The sequence below is a fragment of the Bubalus kerabau genome, chromosome 10 (assembly GCF_029407905.1).
Source record: "Bubalus kerabau isolate K-KA32 ecotype Philippines breed swamp buffalo chromosome 10, PCC_UOA_SB_1v2, whole genome shotgun sequence".
In the NCBI taxonomy this organism is placed as follows: Eukaryota; Metazoa; Chordata; class Mammalia; order Artiodactyla; family Bovidae; genus Bubalus; species Bubalus kerabau.
In genome coordinates this window covers 10,027,300-10,051,142 of record NC_073633.1, presented here as the reverse complement: position 1 = coordinate 10,051,142, position 23,843 = coordinate 10,027,300, and the positions used below count along the sequence as shown (strand labels likewise).

The following is a 23,843-nucleotide window of genomic DNA, read 5'->3' as shown; positions in this document are numbered from 1 at the left end:
CCAAAGTACTGGAGTTTCAGCTTTAGCATCGTTCCTTCCAAAGAAATCCCAGGGCTGATCTCCTTTAGAATGAACTGGTTGGATCTCCTTGCAGTCCAAGGGACTCTCAAGAGTCTTCTCCAACACCACAGTTCAAAAGCATCAATTCTTCAGTGCTCAATCTTCTTCACAGTCCAACTCTCACATCCATACATGACCACAGGAAAAACCACAGCCTTGACTAGACGAACCTTTGTTGGCAAAGTAATGTCTCTGCTTTTCAATATGCTATCTAGGTTGGTCATAACTTTCCTTCCAAGGAGTAAGCATCTTTTAATTTCATGGCTGCAGTCACCATCTGCAGTGATTTTGGAGCCCAAAAAAATAAAGTCTGACACTGTTTCCACTGTTTCCCCATCTATTTCCCATGAAGTGATGGGACCGGATGCCATGATCTTCGTTTTCTGAATGTTGAGCTTTAAGCCAACTTTTTCACTCTCCACTTTCACTTTCATCAAGAGGCTTTTTAGTTCCTCTTCACTTTCTGCCATAAGGGTGGTGTCATCTATATATCTGAGGTTATTGAGATTTCTCCCGGCAATCTTGATTCCAGCTTGTGTTTCTTCCAGTCCAGCGTTTCTCATGATGTACTGTGCATAGAAGTTAAATAAGCAGGGTGACAATATACAGCCTTGACGTACTCCTTTTCCTATTTGGAACCAGTCTGTTGTTCCATGTCCAGTTCTTTTTTTTTTTTTTTTTTATTTTTATTTTTTTTAATTTTATTTTATTTTTAAACTTTACATAACTGTATTAGATTTGCCAAATATCAAAATGAATCCGCCACAGGTATACATGTGTTCCCCATCCTGATCCCTCCTCCCTCCTCCCTCCCCATTCCATCCCTCTGGGTCGTCCCAGTGCGCCAGCCCCAAGCATCCAGTATCGTGCATCGAACCTGGTCCATGTCCAGTTCTAACTGTTGCTTCCTGACCTGCATACAGGTTTCTCAAGAGGCAGGTCAGGTGGTCTGGTATTCCCATCTCTTTCAGAATTTTCTACAGTTTATTGTGATCCACAGAGTCAAAGGCTTTGGCATAGGCAATAAAGCAGAAATAGATGTTTTTCTAGAACTCTTTTGCTTTTTCCATGATCCAGCAGATGTTGGCAGTTGATCTCTGGTTCCTCTGCCTTTTCTAAAACCAGCTTGAACATCAGGAAGTTCACGGTTCACACATTACTGAAGCCTGGCTTGGAGAATTTTGAGCATTACTTCACTAGCATGTGAGATGAGTGCAATTGTGCGGTAGTTTGAGCATTCTTTGGCATTGCCTTTCTTTGGGATTGGAATGAAAACTGACCTTTTCCAGTCCTGTGGCCACTGCTGAGTCTTCCAAATTTGTTGGCATATTGAGTGCGGCACTTTCACAGCATCATCTTTCAGGATTTGAAATAGCTCAACTGGAATTCCATCACCTCCACTAGCTTTGTTCATAGTGATGCTTTCTAAGGCCCACTTGGCTTCACATTCCAGGATGTCTGGCTCTAGGTGAGTGATCACACCATCGTGATTATCTGGATTGTGAAGCTCTTTTTTGTACAGTTCTTCTGTGTATTCTTGCCACCTCTTCTTAATATCTTCTGCTTCTGTTAGGTCCATACCATCTCTGTCCTTGATCAAGCCCATCTTTGCATGAAATGTTCCTTTGGTATCTCTGATTTTCTTGAAGAGATCTCTAGTCATTCCCATTCTGTTGTTTTCCTCTACTTCTTTGCATCGATCGCTGAGGAAGGTTTTCTTATCTCTCCTTGCTATTCTTTGGAACTCTGCATTCAGATGCTTATATCTTTCCTTTTCCCCTTTGCATTTTGCTTCTCTTCTTTTCACAGCTATTTGTAAGGCCTCCCCAGGCAGCCATTTTGCTTTTTTGCATTTCTTTTCTATGGGGATGGTCTTGATCCCTGTCTTCTGTACAATGTCACGAACCTCATTCCATAGTTCATCAGGCACTCTATCTGTCAGATCTAGGCCCTTAAATCTATTTCTCACTTCCACTGTATAATCATAAGGGATTTGATTTAGGTCATACCTGAATGGTCTAGTGGTTTTCCCTCCTTTTTCAATTTCAGTCTGAATTTGGCAATAAGGAGTTCATGATCTGAGCCACAGTCAGCTCCTGGTCTTGTTTTTGTTGACTGTATAGAGCTTCTCCATCTTTGGCTGCAAAAAATATAATCAATCTGATTTTGGTGTTGACCATCTGGTGATGTCCATGTGTAGAGTCTTCTGTGTTGTTGGAAGAGGGTGTTTGCTATGACCAGTGCATTTTCTTGGCAAAACTCTATTAGCCTTTGCCCTGCTTCATTCCATATTCCAAGGCCAAATTTGCCTGTTACTCCAGGTGTTTCTTGACTTCCTACTTTTGCATTCCAGTCCCCAATAATGATAAGGACATCTTTTTTGGAGGTTAGGTCTAAAAGGTCTTGTAAGTCTTCATAGAACCGTTCAACTTCAGCTTCTTCAGTGTTATTGGTTGGGGCATAGACTTGGATTACTGTGATATTGAATGGTTTGCCTTGGAAACGAACAGAGATCATTCTGTCGTTTTTGAGATTGCATCCAAGTACTGCATTTCGGACTCTTTTGTTGACCATGATGGCTACTCCATTTCTTCTGAGGGATTCCTGCTCGCAGTAGTAGATATAAGGGTCATCTGAGTTAAATTCACCCATTCCAGTCCATTTTAGTTGGCTGATTCCTAGAATGTTGATGTTCACTCTTGCCATCTCCTGTTTGACCACTTCCAATTTGCCTTGATTCATGGACCTGACATTCCAGGTTCCTATGCAATATTGCTCTTTACAGCATCGGACTTGCCTCTATCACCAGTCACATCCATAGCTGGGTATTGTTTTTGCTTTGGCTCCATCCCTTCATTCTTTCTGGAGTTATTTCTCCACTGATCTCCAGTAGCATATTGGGCACCTACTGACCTGGGGAGTTCCTCTTTCAGTATCCTATCATTTTGCCTTTTCATACTGTTCATGGGGTTCTCAAGGCAAGAATACTGAAGTGGTTTGCCATTCCCTTCTCCAGTGGACTACATTCTGTCACATCTCTCCACCATGACCCGCCCGTCTTGGGCTGCCCCACAGGCATGGCTTAGTTTCATTGAGTTAGACAAGGCTGTGTCATAATGCCCTCCAATTCCATCCATGTTCCTGCAAATGGCAAAATTTCATTCTTTTTTATGATGAGTAGCAGTCTATATATATATACACACACACACATATATATATATATCAATCAATTCAGCTCAGTTCAGCCGCTCAGGCGTGTCCAACTCTTTGCAACCCCATGAATCACAGCACGCCAGGCCTCCCTGTCCATCACCAACTCCCAGAGTTTACTCAAACTCATGTTCGTCGAGTCAGTGATGCCATCCAGCCATCTCATCCTCTGTCGTCCCCTTCTCCTCCTGTTCCCATCCCCCCAGTATCAGGGTCTTTTCCAATGAGTCAACTATATATATATATATATATATATATATATATATATACACCACATCTTCTTTATCCACTCGTCTGTTGATGGATATGCAGCTTTCTTGATAAATGACCATGTAAGAAATATTAATCTTTAAAGCTTCATGGACCACAAAGGGTTTCTGTCTTATTCTGCATGTTCTGTCTGTTCTTGCTAATTTCTTGGCTGTTTGCTTTTTGGTTGGTGGGTTGTTTTATAATCCTTTAAAAAACAATAGAAAAACCACTCTTAGCTAGCTTGCCATATAGGCCACAGACAGTAATTTTCTGACTCCTGCTCTCAGGGAAAGTTAGAAGCTGAGAATTGGATTAGTGTGAGCTAGAAGCCTAAACGTGCCGTAAATAATGCATGCAGGGTACATACCTGGCTGTCGCGTGGGTAGTCAGGGAAGCTAAGGGCAGTCTACAAACTGTTGCCGAGCACTGAGCTGGCCAGGTTCTGGCATGCGCAGCCATGCAGAAGGAGGGCTCCCTGGGCAGAGAACGTCTTGGAGCGCTGTGAGCAAGTCCTGAGAAAACAGGCAGTGGAAGAGAGCAGAAATGTTATTCTGGGAATTCTGACAAGTAAAATGTCCTGTGATTCTGGAACAAAAGCCAAGAAAAGAAGAGAGGTAGAGAGGTAAAGACAGCTAGAGGAGTTGAAATGAAGCCATAAAGGAGATTGCAAAGCCCCTAAACCTATAAGAGCAAAAGTAAAATCTTCACTGGAGCCAGTGGTGGAGAACTCAGGATGTCAGTGGTACCGAGAAGAAGCAGACACAGAGATGCTGGGGGTGAACCTGAGCCACTCCAAGGGTGAGAATCCAAGGTCGGCATACTTCCTATGTGAAGGGCCAGACATAAATATTTTCACTTTGCGAGCCCTACAGTCTTTTTCTTTTGTGTTGTTTTGCGTGTTCACCACCCTTTAAAAATGGAAAAACCATTGTTAGCTTCCCAGCCATTTAAAAATAGGACATGATTTGTCAACTTCTGACCCAGGTAAAAAAGTGAGAGTATGCAAAGGATTGTATTTCAGGAGAATAGAGGATGGTGCATGAAGACATAATTCACTGATGCTTCTCAAGGAGAAATTAGAAAAATGCGAACAAAGCAATATTAAGTAAATAAAGAATTTTCCTCTGGTGAAATATCTAGAAATTAAACTCACTCTGTTGCAGGCAGAGACCCCTGCAAAATGGAAATTTTTTTCCTTTTCTTTTTCTACAAAGAAACTTTAAAAAATGTTATAAGCAGCCAAAACAGGAAAAAAGTTATTTAAAAAAAGAACAAATGACAGAGAAGTCAACCTTTTCATCTGTGCACTGAGCATGTGAGGACAGCAAAAATGTGCCGGGTTTCCTGGAGAAAGCATGTAACTGAGGAATGTTATACCAGAGAGTCTGTTTAGAAAGGCAACAGAAAAATATACATCAAAAATAAACTCCTAGGGACTTCCCTGGCCCTTCAGTGATTAAGAATTCATCTTCCAGTGCAAGAGGTGCCTGTTCGATCCCTGGTCTGGGAACTCATAGCCAAAAAGCCAGAAGATAAAACTGAATCAATATTGTAACAAATTTGATAAACACTTTAAAAAATGGTTCACATCAAAAAAAAGTCTTAAAAAATGTAAAAAATAGACTCTTCATCAATCCTTCTTATGAGGTCAAGAAATAAAGCAAAATTGAGTTCAAAAATAAGAAATCCGTAGTATGTAGTGATTCTGCAAACAATTCAAAATGGAATCGCCATACATCCAGCCATTCTGCTTCTGGGCACATACCCAAAAGAAGAGGCAGCAGGGTCTTAAACAGATATTTGCATCCTGGTGTTTATAACACCATTACCCACAGCAGCCAAAGCTAGAAGCAATGCAAGTGTCCACGGAAGGATGAATGAAAAAATAAAACATAGTCTATTCACACAATAGAGTACTATTTGGCCTTGAGAACAAAGGGAATCCTAACACATGCTCAGTTCAGTTCAGTCACTCAGTCGTGTCCCACTCTTTGTGACCCCATAAACCGCAGCACGCCAGGCCTCCCTGTCCATCACCAACTCCCAGAGTTTACCCAAACTCATGTCCATTGAGTTGGTGATGCCATCCAACCATCTCATTCTCTGTCGTCCCTTCTCCTCCTGCCTTCAATCTTTCCCAGCATCAGGGTCTTTTCAAATGAGTCAGCTCTTCACATCAGGAAGCCAAAGTGTTGGAGCTTCAGCTTCAGCATCAGTCCTTCCAATGAATATTTAGGACTGATTTCCTTTAGGATTGATTGGTTGGATCTCCTTGCAGTCCCAGGGACTCTGAAGAATCTTCTCCAACAGCACAGTTCAAAAGCATCAGTTCTTCAGCTCTCAGCTTTCTTTATAGTCCAACTCTCACATCCATACATAACTACTGGAAAAACCATAGCCTTGACTAGACAGACCTTTGTTGGCAACGTAATGTCTTTGCTTTTAATATGCTGTCTAGGTTGGTCATAACTTTTCTTCCAAGGAGCAAGCGTCTTTTAATTTCATGGCTGCAGTCACCATCTGCAGTGATTTTGGAGCCCCCAAAAATAAAGTCTGTCACTGTTTCCACTGTTTCCCCATCTATTTCCCATGAAGTGATGGGACCAGATGCCATGATCTGAGTTTTCTGAATGTTGAGTTTTAAGCCAACTTTTTCACCCTCCTCTTTCAGTTTCATCAAGAGACTCTTTAGTTCTTCTTTGCTTTCTGCCGTAAGGGTGGTGTCATCTGCATATCTGAGGTTATTGATATTTCTCCCAGCAATCTTGATTCCAGCTTGTGTTTTATCCAGCCCGGCATTTTGCATGACGTTCTCTGAATATAAGTTAAATAAGCACAAGCTGGAATCAAGATTGCTGGGAGAAATATCAATAACCTCAGATATGCAGATGACACCACCCTTATGGCAGAAAGCAAAGAAGAGCTAACGAGCCTTGATGAAAGTGAAAGAGGAGAGTGAAAGAGTTGGCTTAAAGCTCAACATTCAGAAAACAAAGATCATGGCATCTGGTCCCATCACTTCATGGCAAATGGATGGGGAAACAATGGAAATTGTGAGAGACTTTATTTTCTTGGGCTCCAAAATCACTGCAAATGGTGACTGCAGCCATGAAATTAAAAGACACTTGCTCCTTGGAAGAAAAGTTATGACCAACCTAGACAGCATATTAAAAAGCAGAGATATTACTTTGCCAACAAAGGTCTGCCTAGTCAAAGCTATGATTTTTCTAATAGTCATGTATGGATTAGTGAGAGTTGGACCATAAAGAAAGCTGAGCGGTGAAGAATTGATGCTTTTGAACTGTGGTGTTGGAGAAGACTCTTGAGAGTCACTTGGACTACAAGGAGATCCAACTAGTCAATCCTAAAGGAAATCAGTCCTGAATATTCATTGGAAGGACTGATGTTGAAGCTGAAGCCTCAATACTTTGGCCGCCTGATCCAAAGAACTAACTCATTTGAAAAGACCCTGATGCTGGGAAAGATTGAAGGCAGGAGGATGAGTTGGTTGTATGGCACCACTGACTCGATGGACATGAGTGTGAATAAGCTCAAGGAGTTGGTGATGGACAGGAAAGCCTGGCATGCTGTAGTCCATGGAATCACAAAAAGTCAGACACAATTGAGCTACTAAACTGAACTAAATAAGTCATAGCAAAAAATGATAAAGCAAGGAATGCACATTAAAATGATGTATAACATAACCACATTTATTTAAGTATGTATTCCAGTATCAAATGGCAAAATTCAGCAATGCAAAACCATAATTACTTCTGCACCAACCCAATACATACATGGCAAACCACTCCAGTACTCTTGCCTGGAAAATCCCATGGACGGAGGAGCTTGGTAGGCTGCAGTCCATGGGGTCGCTAAAAGTCAGACATGACTGAGCGACTTCCCTTTCACTTTTCACTTTCATGCATTGGAGAAGGAAATGGCAACCCACTCCAGTATTCTTGCTTGGAGAATCCCAGAGACAGAGGAGCCTGGTGGGCTGCCATCTATGGGGTCGCACAGAGTCGGACACGACTGAAGTGACTTAGCAGCAGACTTAGCAGCAATACATACAGTCCATCAGTTCCACTCCTGGGTATTCAAAAAAAGATATATGTACACCTGTGTTTATTGCAGCATTGTTTACAATAGCCAAGATAGGGAAGCAACCTAAGTACCAATCAATAGATGAATGGATAAGAAGTTGTAATAAATATAGATATGTAAAAACTATATTACTCAGCCATAAAAAAAAAAGAATGAAATCTTGTCATTTCTGAGAACACAGCTGGACTTGGGTGTGTTATGCTAAATGAAACAAGTCAGACAGAGAAAGACAAATACTGTATGATTTTACTTGTGTAGAATAAGAGAAGACGCTTCAAAACAACAATTTTTTGGAATCTAAAAAATGAAACAAACAAACATAACAAAACGAACGCAAGCTCACAGATACAGAGAACAGACAGGTGGCTGTCAGAGAGGAGGTTGTGGAGAGGAGAGAGAGAGGTGCAGGGGATTAGCTCCCAACTGGTACAAACTCCCACTTACTCAGTTGTCATCATTGTTCAGTCACTTAGTCGTGTCCAACTCTTTGTGGCCCCAAGGGCTGCAGCACGCTGGTCTTCCCTGTCCTTCACCATCTCCCAGAGCTTGCTCAAACTCATGTCCATTGAGCTGGGGAGGCCATCCACCCATCTCATCCTCTGTTGCCTCTTCCTCCTGCCCTCAATCTTTCACAGCATCAGGGTCTTTTCTAATTTCAAAAGAAATGAGTCACAGGTATGAAATGTACATTGTTGGGATATGTCAAGAATTATAATTTGAATATCTTTGTAAGGTGGCAAATGGCAGCTAGACTTATAATTTTGAAATGTATAGAAGTACTGAATTACTGTGGTGTGTACCAGGAGCTCACACAGTGTTGTAGGTCAGCTACCCTGCAAAAACAAACTCATGGAAAAAGAGCTCAAATTTGTGGTTACCAGAGGCAGGGGGTAAAGGAGAGGAAGTGGATAAAAGCAGTCAAAAGATACAAACTTCCAGTTACAAGATAAGTGCTTGAGATATGATGTACAACATGATAAATAAAATTAACACTTCTATACATTATATATGAAAATTGTTGAGAGAGTGCATTCTGAGTTCTGATCACAAGGAACAATATCTTTTTCTATTTCTTTAATTTTGTATCTGTATATATGAATGTTCGCTGAACAACTATTATGCTGATCATTTCATGATGTATGTAAGTCAAGTCATTATTTTGAACATCTTAAACTTATATAGTGCTGTATGTTAACTATATCTCAACAAAACTGGAAGAAAAAAGGGGGTATATACTGGAAAGTCTAAAGTAAAAAACGGAAACGACAAATACCACTTTATGCCTACAAGAATGGCCAAAAAGAGAATTGATCAATAAGGCAAGTGCAAGACGCTGGGCGTCGTCTTTAAAAGAAGTCCTTTGAATAACTGGAGGAATATGTGGTAGGCCTAGATATGTTACAGAGGTTTCAATTCTCTTCAGATTAATACAGTTCTGGTCAAAATACAATTGTGATCACCTATAAAATTAACAAAATAGTAGCTAAGGCATTTTTGAAAAAGCGAAAGAGGAATGGCGTGAAGGACCACTGCTCTACAAGCCATGAAGTGGACTGTCGTACAGTGGCAGCTAACACATCATAAATCAACTATGTTCCATTAAAAAATTAATTAAAAAAATAAACCATCGATTGCAATAGTGGCTTTGCCACCACAAGATGAGGGGATTACTGTGGAACGGCCAGAAAGCAAGCCTAACGTTCATAAAAGCTCAACCGGTGGTAAAGATAACATTGAAATCTTCATATTGGAATGGAAGACCAGCCAACTGGAAACAGAAGTTAAGCAATTTCTCCTATTTGTATCTTAAGGTAAATTCCAAATGGATTAAAAACTTTAAGTGACAAAACAAACAAAAAGACTATTAAGAAAATGCAAGAAGTGTCTGTAAACATACCTATAACCCTACAATGGGTCACACCTCTCTGGGCAGAGCCTTCTTTTGTTCCTGTGCTGTGCCTGGTCGTGTCCAGCTCTTTGCAACCCCATGACCTGAATGCATAATAATAAAAATTTTCGTGACAGCAGATAACCTAACTGAACAAAATTATCCACATTGTATAAAGAGTACAACAGGCTACCTAGATAATGATGATGGTACCGCTGCTAAGGATAAGATTATCCACATTGTGTAGAGAGTACAACAGGTTACCTAGATAATGACGATGGGACCGCTGCTGAGAGTAAGAAAAGGGACATACTCAAGTCAAGAAAAAGGATAAAATATTTACAGTTTTAATATTTTACATAGTTTTAATCTAAGAGAATATACTCATTTCTAAGTAATCTTGGATGTGGGAAAAGTTCTGTTTACAAGGATGTCTACGTCCTCATCCTTTACCAGTGGAAAAGGTTAAATGCAGTTGCAGTGTCCTGCAGCGGGGATTAGGATGATTTCTATGGCTGCCTTAACACATTACCACAAATCGAGTGACTTAAAATAATGGAAATGTATGGTCTGAAATCAAGGTGTTGGCAGGGCTCCCTCTGACAGCCCTAGGGCACATCCTTCTTTATCTCTTCCAGCGTCTGGAAGCCCTAGGCTTGTAGCCATGCCTCTCAAATCTCTGTCTCCCTCATCACATACCCTTCTTTATGTGGCTGCGCTTGGTCTTACAAAGTCATCAGTCATTGAACTTGCGCCCCCCTTCCCCGCAGTCCAGCATGACCTCACGTTAACTACATAATTAACAGCCCTCTTTACAAATATGGTCATATTCTGAAGTTCCACGTGAGTGTGAAAATTTGGGGGAAAAGTATTCAACCCAGTATAGATGATATAGAATATATGAAGATATAGAGAAAGGTTTACAAAATAGCATTGATTAAAAAGGTGATAAACGCATCATATATATCCATCTAGAAAAACCTGAAAGGGTATTATTCAGTAAGCATTACCAGTGGCTGTGAGTCAGGGAAAGCTCGAATGGTTTAGTTATGCTAATGAATTTCTGTGTTTTCTAAATTTCTTGCAAGGAATATGTGTTTCTTTGATAAGGAAATATAATGAACCTTTCTAGGCTAGGTTTTCAAAGTACAGGTTTAAGAATGACTTCATGTTCTTGATTGCCACAGCCTTTGTCTAATGAGGTAAAAATATCTTAGAGTTTACAGAGTTCAAAGTACATTTTAAAATGTCATTTAAAACAAAGAATATTTCAAAGTTGAATAGTTCCCTATTATACAACAAAGTTTTGTTTTTCCAAATTATAAATAAGTTGAGATTTGTGGGTTTAAAATGCTCATTTTAAGTGTATACTGTCTGTTGTGTTATTGGAATTTCCCTGACTCTATGACAGTTTGATTTTTCACTCTACCCAGACAGAGATGTTCTAGGTAGCACTGGTGAGAGACTTGGAATGAACAATTGCTGTGTTGCTTGTTGCTGTTTTCCTAGGCAAGGAATCATTCCTTCAGGTCTCACAGAAAATGAATTGTGGAGAGCAAAGTACATCTATGATTCAGCGTTTCATCCTGACACTGGTGAAAAGATGATTTTAATCGGAAGAATGTCAGCTCAAGTCCCAATGAACATGACCATCACCGGCTGCATGATGACATTTTATAGGTGAGTTCTGGCAATGGAACAACAGTTTGTTTTATATTCTAGGCGCTTAAAGCACATTTTTGTACTTGAATGGTTGTATTGAAATAAATGCCATTTCATGTGGAGTTTCATTTTGTATAAAAGTTACAATCCTGGGAGGTTGTTTTACCTTTTCCTTCTGTTGAATAGAACTCTCCTTGTTGCCCAAAAAGAGGTTGAATTTCTCCCTAAATCTTAGACTCAAAATAAAATGAGAAAGAACGTTTAGAAAGCCTCTAAGCAGAGTCTCTTTGTAATCGATTCATATAATATAGGTATAAGTGTGTATGTAGGTGTAAACACCTAGGCTTATACATGGAATGAGGGAAGGATGAGAAATACTTAGCCTGCAGATAGCTTCTTTCTGTAAGAGAAGGGACCTGACGTTAATCACAGCAATTGAGTGCCTGCTCTTTGCTGGGCTCCCTTACAAGTTTAAGACAAGATTTAACTCCATCCTCACCTTAACCCAGCGATCCCATCCTCCAGGATCTAATGCCTGATGATCTGAGGTGGAACTAATGTAATAATAATAGAAATGACGTGTGCAATAAATGTAATGAGCCTGAATCATCCCAAAACCATCCCCCACTCCAGTACGTAGAAAAATTGTCTTCCATGAAACCGTCCCTGGTGCCATAAAGGTTAAGGACCACTGCCCTAGCCCTCTTAAGCTTGTTGCTATCCATCGTTCATGAATGAGGAAACTGAGAATCAGAGAGGATGAAACCTGCCCAGCTCCACTGGTCCTCAGCCTCTGATGCAGAGCATCCAGTCCTGGGCCCAGCGCTCTCCCTGCTCCAGTCCGTCTCCCGTCTGGTTCCCGGCACTGACGTCATCTGCTCTGCATGACGGCTAGATCCCAGGCGGTGGTGGGTGTGTGACGGATCTCTCTATTTCAGGACCACTCCAGCAGTGCTCTTCTGGCAGTGGATCAACCAGTCCTTCAATGCCGTGGTCAATTACACCAACAGAAGTGGAGATGCTCCCCTCACTGTCAAGTAAGACTGGAAGGTTTAACCAGCCTCTGCATTCCTCTGGTGTTCATTTGATCCAGTGGTGATGCCCTCCTGGTAAAAAAGTATATTTGTACAGATCGTTTATATGGTTCGGAATCTTAGGGAGCCTGTATCTCAGTAGTGTGTCTTTTCCTCCCTTTCTGCTTAAATACCAGTTTCCACAGCCTGCCTTCTCAGACATCATCCGTGCTGTTAGTGGTGCTGGTAGGAAGGCAGGGCTCCCGCACCCGGCACACATCCCCTTCACCCCCACGGATCACACAGCAGGCAGCTCGGGGCAGGCCTTGTGGGTTACACAGATAGCAGCATCAGCAGTGGGGGTCTCTGCAGAAATCCAGGGGATTTTATATCTGATTTGTCTTTAAAATAGGACGTCTCTGGAGCCTGAAAGAAAGTGAATGGATTTAAAATTTTGCCTCCTGTGAAAAAATGTTCAGGCAAGCTAAAGTGATTTAGTTAACCAAAACTTTGAGCCTAACTGATATAACACTTCAAAGAATTTTTGGTTTTGTTTTAACTCTTAAATTGAGTTTGATCATCTGTATTCTTCTATTATCATCCTAGGGAACAAAGAATATTGAAATCTGCAACCCAGCAGTGCTGATCACACCTTCATTTCATCCAATTCTTGAATAAAAATTTATTTAAAAATAATAGAGAACTGCTTGGGCTTACTTGTATTTTGAGAATAAGACTTTTAGTATTTTTATACAGTAAGATGTCATTTTAAGAATGGTTGCACTGCATTTTTACTTTCAGTATGTATAGCAATATTTTGAGAAGTATTTTTTATTTAAGTCCATATGCTACAAACATTTAAGTTAATATGAATTTCCCCACATCTGTAGCTTCCTGCCCAGTCACAGCTTCCTTTCTTCCCCTCCCCGAGACATACATATTCTCCATGTCTACTTGTTTGGCGTGGTATTTAGGTTATATGTGAAGAATGCCATTTTTATATGGGTCTGCTTCCTTTTTGTATGAGTAGCTCTGCTGGCAGAGCTGAATATATCATTGATGAATCTTTTTTAAAATTTATTTTATTGAAGTATGGCTGATTTACAGTGTTGTTTCTACTATGCAACAGAGTGATTCAGTTAAAATGGACACTCTTTTTCACATTCGCTTCCATTGTAGTCTGTCTCAGGATGTCGACTGTAGTTCCCTGTGCTGTTCAGAAGGACATTGCTGTTTCTCCATTGTATATACAACGGTTTGCATCCGCTAAACCCAGCCCCGCAGTGTGCTGCTCCCTCCCCTCTTCCGGCCCGGCAGCCATGCTCCCTGCCCTCTTCCGGCCCGGCAGCCATGCTCCCTCCCCTCTTCCGGCCCGGCAGCCATGCTCCCTGCCCTCTTCCGGCCCGGCAGCCATGAGGCTCTTCTCCTGAGCGTGTTCCTGGCTCTTCAATGAGTTCATTTGTGTCATATTTTATGGAGTCTCTATTCTTAATCTTCTTCATTTCTTCCCAAAATGTCGGACTTGAGTTTTCTGACATGCACTCATTGTTTTTGTACCCTTTTCCTTCTTTGCAGTGAACTGGGAACAGCTTACGTTTCTGCAACAACAGGTGCGGTAGCAACAGCTCTAGGACTCAACGCATTAACCAAGGTATTCAGATTACTGTCTCCCTAGTAAAGCGTCTTAATTTGTTCTCACCTACCTGACTCGAAGTCTCGCTGTTACTTCTCAAAATAGTTCAAGTCTGATGAATACTGTATTCATCATCTTCAACTGTATTTTTTTTTTTTAATTATATCGTCACTAATAACATTTGCCAAGACGCTTGTTTGTACCTGACACTGTGTATTAAGTGCTAAATGCTTCCCTACCACCCACACGGCCCACCAAGGCTGGGCGCTGGGCAGGGTGCCTTGGGGCACACCTCTGAAGAGTGGAGGAGTCAGCATCTACACCCAAGACTTTGGGACTTCAAAACCCCTGCTCCATCATCCACATGCAGCCATCAAAATATGGATGTCCACCTGCTCCCAGGATGCCCAGGCTGGCAATAGAAAAATAACCTCTAGGAAACAAGTTTTGAGCACACTTTTGGCCTGCGTTGCTATACAAGTAGGACTCTGTGTTGGTAGTGGTTTTTGGGAAGAAATAAGCATTTGCATTCAGTACTGTAGAAAAAATAAGATCTTGCTTTCGGAATTATCTTTTCTGCAGCATGTCTCTCCGCTCATTGGACGTTTTGTTCCCTTCGCTGCGGTAGCTGCGGCTAATTGCATTAATATTCCGTTAATGAGGCAAAGGTAAGGTTAACATGCCCTCCTACAGAGGACTTTTGCTTGACAGTAGGATCTCTTCTAATAAATTGCTTTGTTGAAACTTTAACAACTTTTGTTTTAATATTTTCAGATGAAATTATGTGAGATTTGCTTTCATATAATCTGGTAACGGGATGAGGATGGGTCCATTGATGAAACAGAGTCAGCTCTGAGTTGCTGATTATTAAAGTGGACTGATGAGCATATGGGATTTGGACTAGTCTTTCTACTTCTGTATGATACAAAGTTTAAAAAAATAGATCTCAGACTTATGTCTGTGCCTGGAAAGCTTATTCTATAAAATAGGTTCTTCCCCCACCCAGATTTTCTTTTAGGGTTTAAGATAAGATTAATCTATATCTTTGGAAGTATTTTTTAGTACTGGCAAAAATTAAAGGAGAAGGAAGAATGAAAAAAAAAAAGCATTTTGGAATGGATAACGAAAAACAGGGTAACAGAGGAGCGATAAATATAGCATTAGTGACCATAGTTAAATATTCAGTAGTGCCTGTTCTTCTGGCTGCTCTATCTGTATCGTTAGCTTACTTAATGATGCTGTGAATTGTATCTCTCTCATTTTCCTTTTTTTAGAAATTCAGGCAAGGCTTCATTGTTAGGGCATATTCTGGAGAAAAGATATAAAGAGACCAAAAGAGCCAGCTCCCACTTTTGAAGAGCCTAGAGCAAAAGCAGGGGGCTGGGGCAGGCCCCTGCACACGACAAGCTAAGGACTGGGCAAAATGCCTAAGCCACCGTCCTGCTGGAGCCCTGGACACACCCCTACCCTCACCACATATAAGGAACAAGCTGGCCCCCAACCGAGGGAGCTAGCAAGCCCCCAGCCAGCCAGCAAGCTAGAAAAGGAAGCTGCTACTTGTTTTCGCTCCCCACTGCTGCAGCAGGAGCCCCAGTTAAGCCTTGCCTGAATTTCTTTAAGTTACCTGTTCATCCTTTGAGTTCTATTGTTATTCAAAATGCTACCTTTTTTTTTTTTTTTTTTTACGAAGTTTGCTAGTGTTGTTTCCTTTTTGTGTCTATCCCACAAGGATTAAGCTTGTTCATGGCATTTAAAAATCAGGCTTATTAGGGCCAAAAATGACCCTGGAGTGCATTTTTGGATTAAGTAGGGACTTAATCTTTCACAGCCTAAGTACTGTTTCCAGCTGTTCCATGAACCGTCTGTGTATGAACTTTGCATGTGTCTTGCTCTCCAGGGAACTCAAAGTTGGCATTCCTGTCACAGATGAGAACGGGAACCGCCTGGGCGAGTCGGCAAATGCTGCCAAACAAGCCATCACGCAAGTGGTTGTCTCCAGGATCCTGATGGCAGCCCCTGGCATGGGTGAGGAGAACCTTGGCATTTGTTCATGTACTTGGCAGGTCTCACTTGAACAAGCGTTGGTGTGCCAGTGAGCACCAACCATGAAGGATCCCTCCCTGAGGCGGCCTCTGGTGGGGGAGGCAGAAAACTGAGCAAATAAGTCAGATATGTAATCTGTTGGATGGTTATAAGGGCTCAGGGGATACAGAGGGTGGGGATCTTGGAGTGGAAGTTTTATCAAACACAAGTCCGTGTGTGCAATGAGGCCAAACACCACCAAACGACAGAGTTTGGAGAAGAGGAAGATTATTGCAGGGCTGTGCAAGGGCAGCGTGGCTCATGCCTCCCCAAAAAACCCCCAAAGCATTTAAAGACAAAGCATTCTTAAAGGCCACACGGTGAGGAGGGGGTGCCGCGGGGTATGTGATGGGCTCATGCACAGTTCTCTGATTGGTTGATGGTAAGGTAACAAGGGGCTTAACAGGATCAGTCCTTGGGCACCGGACAGTCTACGGGCTGTGTGCTCATGATCGTCCTGAGATACTGTTATCTGGGTGCTTCAGAGAGGAGCTGCAGCAGAGGATGTGGGGGATGGGGTCTGTCCCAGGAAGACCCCAGAGGTCCTGCTTGGTGACAGGAGTAGATTGGGCAGATAAGGGGGAGGGTGGTTCCAGGGATGCATCTTCTGGGGCAGATGGAACAGCAAGAGATGGCTGAGGAATGCCTGGTGTCTTGGAAGCATCACAGGGCCGCGTGGGGAGATAGAAGGGGGCAGGAACAGTAGACAGGGGAGCCGGGCTGACGTGGGCAGAGCGCGGATGGCTCTGCAGGCATTTGGAGCCCTGGCTTTAGTCCGAGGGGTGGGAGGCCATGCAGGGTTTTGAGCAGGGGAGTAGTAATAATAACCCAGTTCGGGCTTTAACTGCATGACTCTGGGTGCCATGTTGAGAGTCAGCTGAAGAGGAACCAAGACTGGTGATTGGAGACTGGTCAGGATGGTGGTTGGACCAGGGCAGTTCACAGTACGGGTGATGAGGATTTGAAGAGAAAGAATTTGGTCTTAGTCAATCTTGACAAGAAACTTCTAACAGTTCTTGAATAAGAATAATTTATACTGAGGATTTATTTGTATCAATTGGAAACCATTGGAACATAAACCAAGTTGGGTTAATTCCAACAACTGTGAATAAAATGGCTGCCAGTATGGACTCAGTTTTGTCCATTAGACTTGGACTCAGCATGATGAAAGGCAGAAAATCTCTGTTGTAACTTAGTTCCTCTGAGAATCTCTGATCTACTCCTAAAGCTTATTCAGCTACACTCAGACCAGGACTCTTAAGAAGGTTCTCAGAAACCAGAGGGCCCGAGACTACGTTACTCTTTAAAGAAAAAAGAAAACAGAAATGAGTATCTTCGATTTCCTTGTCTAAATTGAGTGCAAACAGCCCTTGGCTATTTACTAAGCTCTCAAAGGAAGCACACTTACTTGAGTGCTGTTAGGTTTTCCCAGAGATGTGTTTTTGATTGTTGTCTTTGAATTCCTTTTGTCACTGAGAATGCTCATCAGCATTCCTCACAAGTAGAAGTGAGCAAACAAGTTAAAGAAAGAAAACTTTCTTCCTTTCCAACTACTGGCACTCCAGCTAATTGGTTATCTGATTAAAAGGCAGAGACGTTACTTTGCGGACAAAGGTCCATCTAGTCAAAACTATGGTTTTTCCAGTAGTCATGTATGGATGTGAGAGTTGGACTGTGAAGAAAGCTGAGCGCTGAAGAATTCATGCTTTTGAACTGTGGTGTTGGAGAAGACTCTTGAGAGTCCCTTGGACTGCAAGGAGATCCAATCAGTCCATCCTAAAGGAAATCAGTCCCAAATATTCATTGGAAGAACTGATGCTGAAGCTGAAACTCCAATACTTTGGTCATCTGATGTGAAGAGCTGACTCATTGGAAAAGACTCTGATGCTGGGAAAGATTGAGGGCAGGAGGAGAAGGGGACGACGGAGGATGAGATGGTTGGATGGCGTCACTGACTCAATGGACATGAGTTTGAGCAAGCGCCGGCATAGAGTGAAGTACAGGGAAGCCTGGCGTGCTGCAGTCCATGGGGTTGTAGAGTTGGACACGACTGAAAGACTGAACTGAACTGATTAACCACCGTTAAGTGATTTAACAAAGACATCCTCGTGCGACAGCGGTGTGCATGCGCTGTAGGGGTGGGTGAGCTGAGGACGCCACAGTCATGACATGCAGGCCGAGAGTCCCCCGAGTCAGGGACCAGCACGTTGTCACTGACCTGCGAGGAGCTGGGGAGGCTGCCCTGGTACACCTGCTGAGCCCAGGTCTCCAGATTTTATGAGACCAAGCTGGCCACTGCAGCTTCTACCCTGGGTAGGCTTTTTGGTTTTGCTCTTTCCCATTTTGAAATACAAGGCTCCTCTTTGGAGTTCAGGCATCCCAACAGCTTTGTTTCCAGTGGCTTGATTATCTGAAACATTATTTAGTCCCAGGGGAAGAGACAGTCTTCCTATCCCAGCAACATCTCTAAAGGTAATTGGCATGTTGGACTAGCTGTGACAGTTTAGTCTGATGGATAGTTGAGTCTGAATCATGAGTAAATGAACTGTGCTTTCTGATGGTTACGTGCATCATTGCAGCTTATCGTCCGGGCTAGTTTGGTACAGTTATCCCATTATACAGACGAGGAAAACAGAAAACCAAGGCTCAGAGCAGGGAGGTAACGTTTTCTGGATCACCCAGCTAACAAGTGGTCTGTGTGACTCAAGGCAGGAATTTTTATACTGTACTCCACAGGGATGGACACCCGGGGAAGCCTGCATTTGTATCATTGGTACAGAAGGGGAAATTTCCTGATGCTTGCATTGTTGCTTATTTAATGTTAAAGTTCTCATCAAGATCATAAAATTTTCTAGCGGGCCTAGAGCATTGTGTTATTTTTCAAAACTTTAACAAATGGAAACAGTGGGAGTTTTTTTAATGCTAAGATATTTTAAAGAATATTGCAACTAGTCTGCAAGTAATATAAGCCTTTTGTGAAATTGTTGAGAAAAAAAAAGTGAGCTGAAAATAGACATTATCCAAGATTTAAGCGAGTCTATCTTTACTTACAGCCATCCCTCCATTTATCATGAATACTCTGGAAAAGAAAGCCTTTCTCAAGGTAAGCCCCAGTTCTGTTTATCCTTGTCTCAATCCTTATTTGTCTTCAGACTTCAAGCTATACAGACTATTTCCCACGTGGATAGGGAGTAAAGAATTTGAAGGCCAGTGGCAATTGGATACTTGATGAAATATTTTATTTCTAATGAGAAATATTTGAAAAAGCTCTCATAAATCTTTCATTTGTTGAATGCTGCCCACTCCTCTTGAGCAGCCATAACCCAAGTACAGGCTTATCTTAGTTATCAGTCAGATCCCTAGCTAAGTAATAATGAAGGGAGGGTATGAATTTGGAATGATTTGTTTGTAAGTCCGTGTACATACTACCTGAAAGGAAAGAATAATTGGGAGTAGCAGCTTCACAGAATACTGAATTAGTGCCTAGATGGATTTTTCTGTGGTAATCATCTCTAATAATCCATTAATCTATCAGCCGCCTCCCCTCAGGGTCTGAAGATATTCCAGGATGAAACTAACTGAGAAACCTCTGTGCATTGTCTGCATTCTTGTGGTTTCCAGGATTCAAATGCAGTTGTATTTATGCTTCACCTTAGCTTTCCAGCTTCCTGTAACAGGTAGGGAAGAGGCGGATGGGGTAGCTCCTCTGGCTCCTGCTGTGCTTGGAATCGGACACCGGTGCTCCTGCGGGAGGAAAGGTTCCAGCTCCTGGCTGGGGGAGCAGGCGGGTTGCAAACCCTTCAGCTGTCTCAGGGTGAGCCGTCACCATGAGGGAACACTACCAGACTTTGAAAGAAGGACATGGTTCATAGGCCTGACGCTTTCTGAATGATTTCTGTGATTAGGAAAATTCTAAATGTCCGACAGGTCAATGTTCATTAACCTCTATTCACCCTATGGGCTCCAGAGCGGAAAATTAAGGCCAACACCAAATATTTTCAATACAATTACATTCTCAGATGATAAGCCAAGAAAGTATGCTTTGAAAAGTCAATAGTATTGAGTGCCTCATTTGACTGGCATGTCGGATGTACCAACCCCGTGTGAGAGCAAGAAAGAGGGCCCTCTCCTTGGCAGCCGGCTCATTCTCTCCTGGGAGCTTCGGGTACGTGAGCAAATTATATTCTCGGAGCTTCTTCCTCTAGCAGTCTCGCACGTCGATGTGAATAGTGGGATGGAGTGTTGCAGTGTCTCTGTAGTGATCAGCTGTTCTCCTCCGAGCATCCTGGGAGATCCACAGACCCCTGGACCGCCCCCAGGGGGCAGCATTCTCACATGCCTGCTGAGTCTCCGTCCATCTCCTGGTGGATTTCTACAGTCTTAAGTGTAAGATTAAACAAAAATATAAAACAGTTTCACTGATTTAACCAGTAAAGCTATTAGTGAAGACCAAAATGTAAAGGTGACCTCATTTGACATCTTACCTACTTTGATAAGCTCTTACTTGAGGATTCATGAAAAGGCTTTGCTGAAGTCATTTTCCTCTGCAGAATTTAAAACGATGAATTCTTTAAAGCTGCTCAGGGATTAGTGTGTGTGCTGGAACAGGGACTAGATCTTGAAGCTACCATATTATGTAAACAGATGAACTCTTTAAAGCTGCCAAGGAATTGGTGTATGTACTAGAATGGTGACTAGATCTGGAAACTACTAAATTATGTAAACATCTAAAACTCACCAACTTTGATGTCTCATTTATTTTCAGATAATCTAAAAAAAAAAATTGATGTTCCTTTCTCTATCTATCCCTGCTTTCCTTATGGGAAGTGGTTTAGGCTCTGAAGGAGAGAACCTGTCAAATGAACTTAGAGAGGGGCCATCAGCCTTATCCTCCAGGATGCTGGTAGGAAGTGGAGCATCCAGTGGCTCCTTGACTTTACAGATACGGAATTGATGCACTGTGTTCTTCACTGCTAGCTCTTGATCTGATAAGACATTAGGATTATAGTCCTTCTGCAAGGGCATACGTTGACCCAGGCAACCTTTGGATTTTCCTGATTGTTAATTTCTTAAGGTATTGGCATGCCAACTTCAGGGGCAACAGAGAATAAAAAAATAATAATAATAAATCCAGCCTCCCCCTCCTGCAGACTTTAAGCAAAATCAGACTTTTAAAGCAAGATCAGATTTCCAAGTAGATACAAGGCTTGGAGACAGTCACCTCATCCTGTTGTCTGACATAAAAGTAAACTTTTGCAGGACAGGAATACTAAGTGTGAGTCATTCCACCAATAGTATATGATTGTCGTGAATCAGCACCTGTGAATGCAGTGGGGCGACCACCTTCAGTGGCAGTATCCCCACCATCAAAGCTTTCCCAGTCCTTTTTCTCGGCCTCCCCAACACCACCCAGCACCCAGTTAGCAGAGGGGTGTCAGCAGCCCGACTCCGCAGCGAGGCTCCGAATCTGGCCCATTGCCCCTGCTGCTGGGACATTACTCCCTGGGCGTCTCACTCCTGGCTGTGGGTATTGAGCACACATGGGTGCTAATGTGGGCCTGGGATTCCAGAAATTCTCTGAGAGAGTCTGCATGCAGACCTACGTTCATGCTGAAGTCAGGTCACCAGAGAAAGCAGTGATGTGAACTTGGCCTTTTCTTCTCCTAACTGTCATGGCCTTGAACTCCTGGGGTCTCAGTGTCCTTGGGAAAGTTGCTGCCGTTACTCTAATATCTCAGCAACAGACACTGGCCAGGAGACAGAGTTGGGCATATTGCATCATTTTCCTGCTGGGACAGACAGAAACTGCTTCAGATACAGCCTGGCTTTTTCTTCCATGAAACAACCAGCAAATTGTTGCTGGTTAACCAGTTAGCCACTACTCCCACATGGCTCTAGGGTTTTTCACACGAAAAATGTGTAACTGTTGTGTTTTCATCCCTTGTCCTTCCTCCCTGGTTTGTGGTTTTTGGCTTTGCTTGTACTGCACCCTTCAACAATAATTTGGAGGTGTGCCACCTTGCTTCCCCTCCGCCTGCCCCACTTCCCCCCGAAGGGCCTCACACAGGGCCGGAGGAGGCTGCTGGCATCAGAAGCCATGTGGCGGGGCGGGGAGGCGGTCAGAGCAGCTCATGGATCCGTCCAAGGGCCTCACTAGCTGTCAAGGGTCTGGCTGCTGCTAAACTGGTTCAGACCTCCTTGGAGGATGATGTTTTGAAAAAGCTATGGCTAAATGTTGAGCTCCTCAGACATACATCCCACCCCTACATTCAGGGTTGTTGTTACATCAGAATATTGCATTTTTGCCCACGTGGCAAGGACTGTAGGACTTCACCGATAGTATGGCCATTGTGAAAGCAGAAGTGGAGGCAGCTTATATTTGTATCCATACATTTCCATCTGCAAAGCACGTTCACACACTATTTTGAAAGGGAGGCTTTTCTGAGCCCCGTTTACAAAGGCCCAGAGATCATTTCTTCAGCTGTGCTTCAGGTCCGTGTGGGCGGCCACGTCTGCCTGGGTCGGTCGACCCTCTGTTCCCACAACTCCAGCAGCCAGATGTGCCTCCCTGCAAGGACGTGCTTCTCGGGGCTTTCACCTTGGATGTGACCATACTCCTCTGCAAACATGAAAGGAATTGAATGTTCTTGGCTTTTTTAACCGGTGAGCTTGGGGAGCATTCGGCATGACTCATCCTTCCCCCCACGCCCTGTCTTTTTCCAAACGGAGTGCTAGCGAAAAGCATCAGCTGTGGGCAGGTGACTCACTGAAATCTTTGCAGTAAACCAGGAGTTCACTGCTTAAAAGCTGGCGCTTCACCCAACAGTGTTCGTGAAGAATCGCTCCTGTGGCCTCTTTACCTGGCTGGCACTTTTCACTGAGAACAAAGTTGCCATGAATTGGGTCAGATAAGAGCTCCTCATTCCTGAAGTTCTTGTTCATTTATATTTTCTTTAAGAAAGGTGGACGGCTCTGTCTACTCAGTAGACTTTCAGGATTGTCTGCTGATGGAGTGTGACTATGGCATTTATTTGTTCACTCGTTTGATGCGGCAGCCCTTGGGTGAATGCCTGTTGCACACAAGCAGTGTGCTGGGTGCCATTATCATAGAAATAGGGCTTGGGCCGTGCTCTCAGAACCACACGGTGTGGTGGCGGGGAGGGCACAGGACATGGTCCAGTGCATGGTGAATAAGAGTGTGGGGCATGGTGGGAGCATAGGGGAGTTCTCCCCCAGCTGCAGCAGGTGAGCGGAGACCCCTGAAGTTGGCTGGCCGGGGGCACAGGCGCTGCAGAAGCACAGAAAGGGCACAGAGGTGGGAGGCTTGCGTATGGTCAGGTTGCCTGGGATGTGGGCCATGTGTAGGGACCTGATGGCATACACACATACACATGTCAACTCCCAGTGGCTCATGAAATCTAAGGTAAAAGTCTACAACTGTCACACTTCTGGGAGAAAACAGAACATCTTTGAGATCTGGAGTTAAGCAAAGATTTCTTAGACTTAACACCAAAAGCACATTCCATAAAAGAAAAAAATGGACAAATTGGGCTTCCTCAAAATGTTAAAATTCTGTTTTTTGAACACTATAAAGAGAATGAAAAGACAGGGAACAGACTGGAGAAAATTTATGCAAAGTATGTGTCTGATAAAAGCCTTGTATCCAAAAGATACACTTATTCAGGAAAACAACTCAGTGTTTTTTTTAAAGGGCAAAAGGTTTGAACAGATATTTCACCAAGTATACATAGATATCAAATAATATCACATATAAAGATGCTCAGTATCTTTAGTCATTGGGGAAATTCAGTTTAAAAACCACATTAGCTACCTTTAAACACCTATTGGAATGGCTAAAATTAAAAAGATTGACCATAATAAGTGTTGGACCATAATAAGGATGTAGCTAGAAGACCTGAAACTCTTATTCCCTACCGGT

General features: G+C 42.8%; 1 protein-coding gene across 2 annotated transcripts in view; it reads left to right on the top strand.

The window, feature by feature from the left end:
- SFXN1 (sideroflexin 1) overlaps nt 1-23,843 on the top strand; it is a 50,371-nt gene that overhangs the window by 18,247 nt on the left and 8,281 nt on the right. Inside the window, exons 3-9 of one of the 2 annotated variants that reach the window (XM_055536571.1) lie at nt 11,024-11,194; nt 12,115-12,213; nt 13,765-13,840; nt 14,405-14,490; nt 15,720-15,847; nt 18,958-19,007; nt 19,561-20,359. In XM_055536571.1, coding sequence (XP_055392546.1) covers nt 11,024-11,194; nt 12,115-12,213; nt 13,765-13,840; nt 14,405-14,490; nt 15,720-15,847; nt 18,958-19,007; nt 19,561-19,578 — 628 coding nt within the window. In that variant the 3' untranslated portion in view covers nt 19,579-20,359. Of the gene's footprint in view, nt 1-11,023; nt 11,195-12,114; nt 12,214-13,764; nt 13,841-14,404; nt 14,491-15,719; nt 15,848-18,957; nt 19,008-19,560; nt 20,360-23,843 lie in introns of those variants that run through there. The other variant, XM_055536570.1, reaches the window with a different exon arrangement.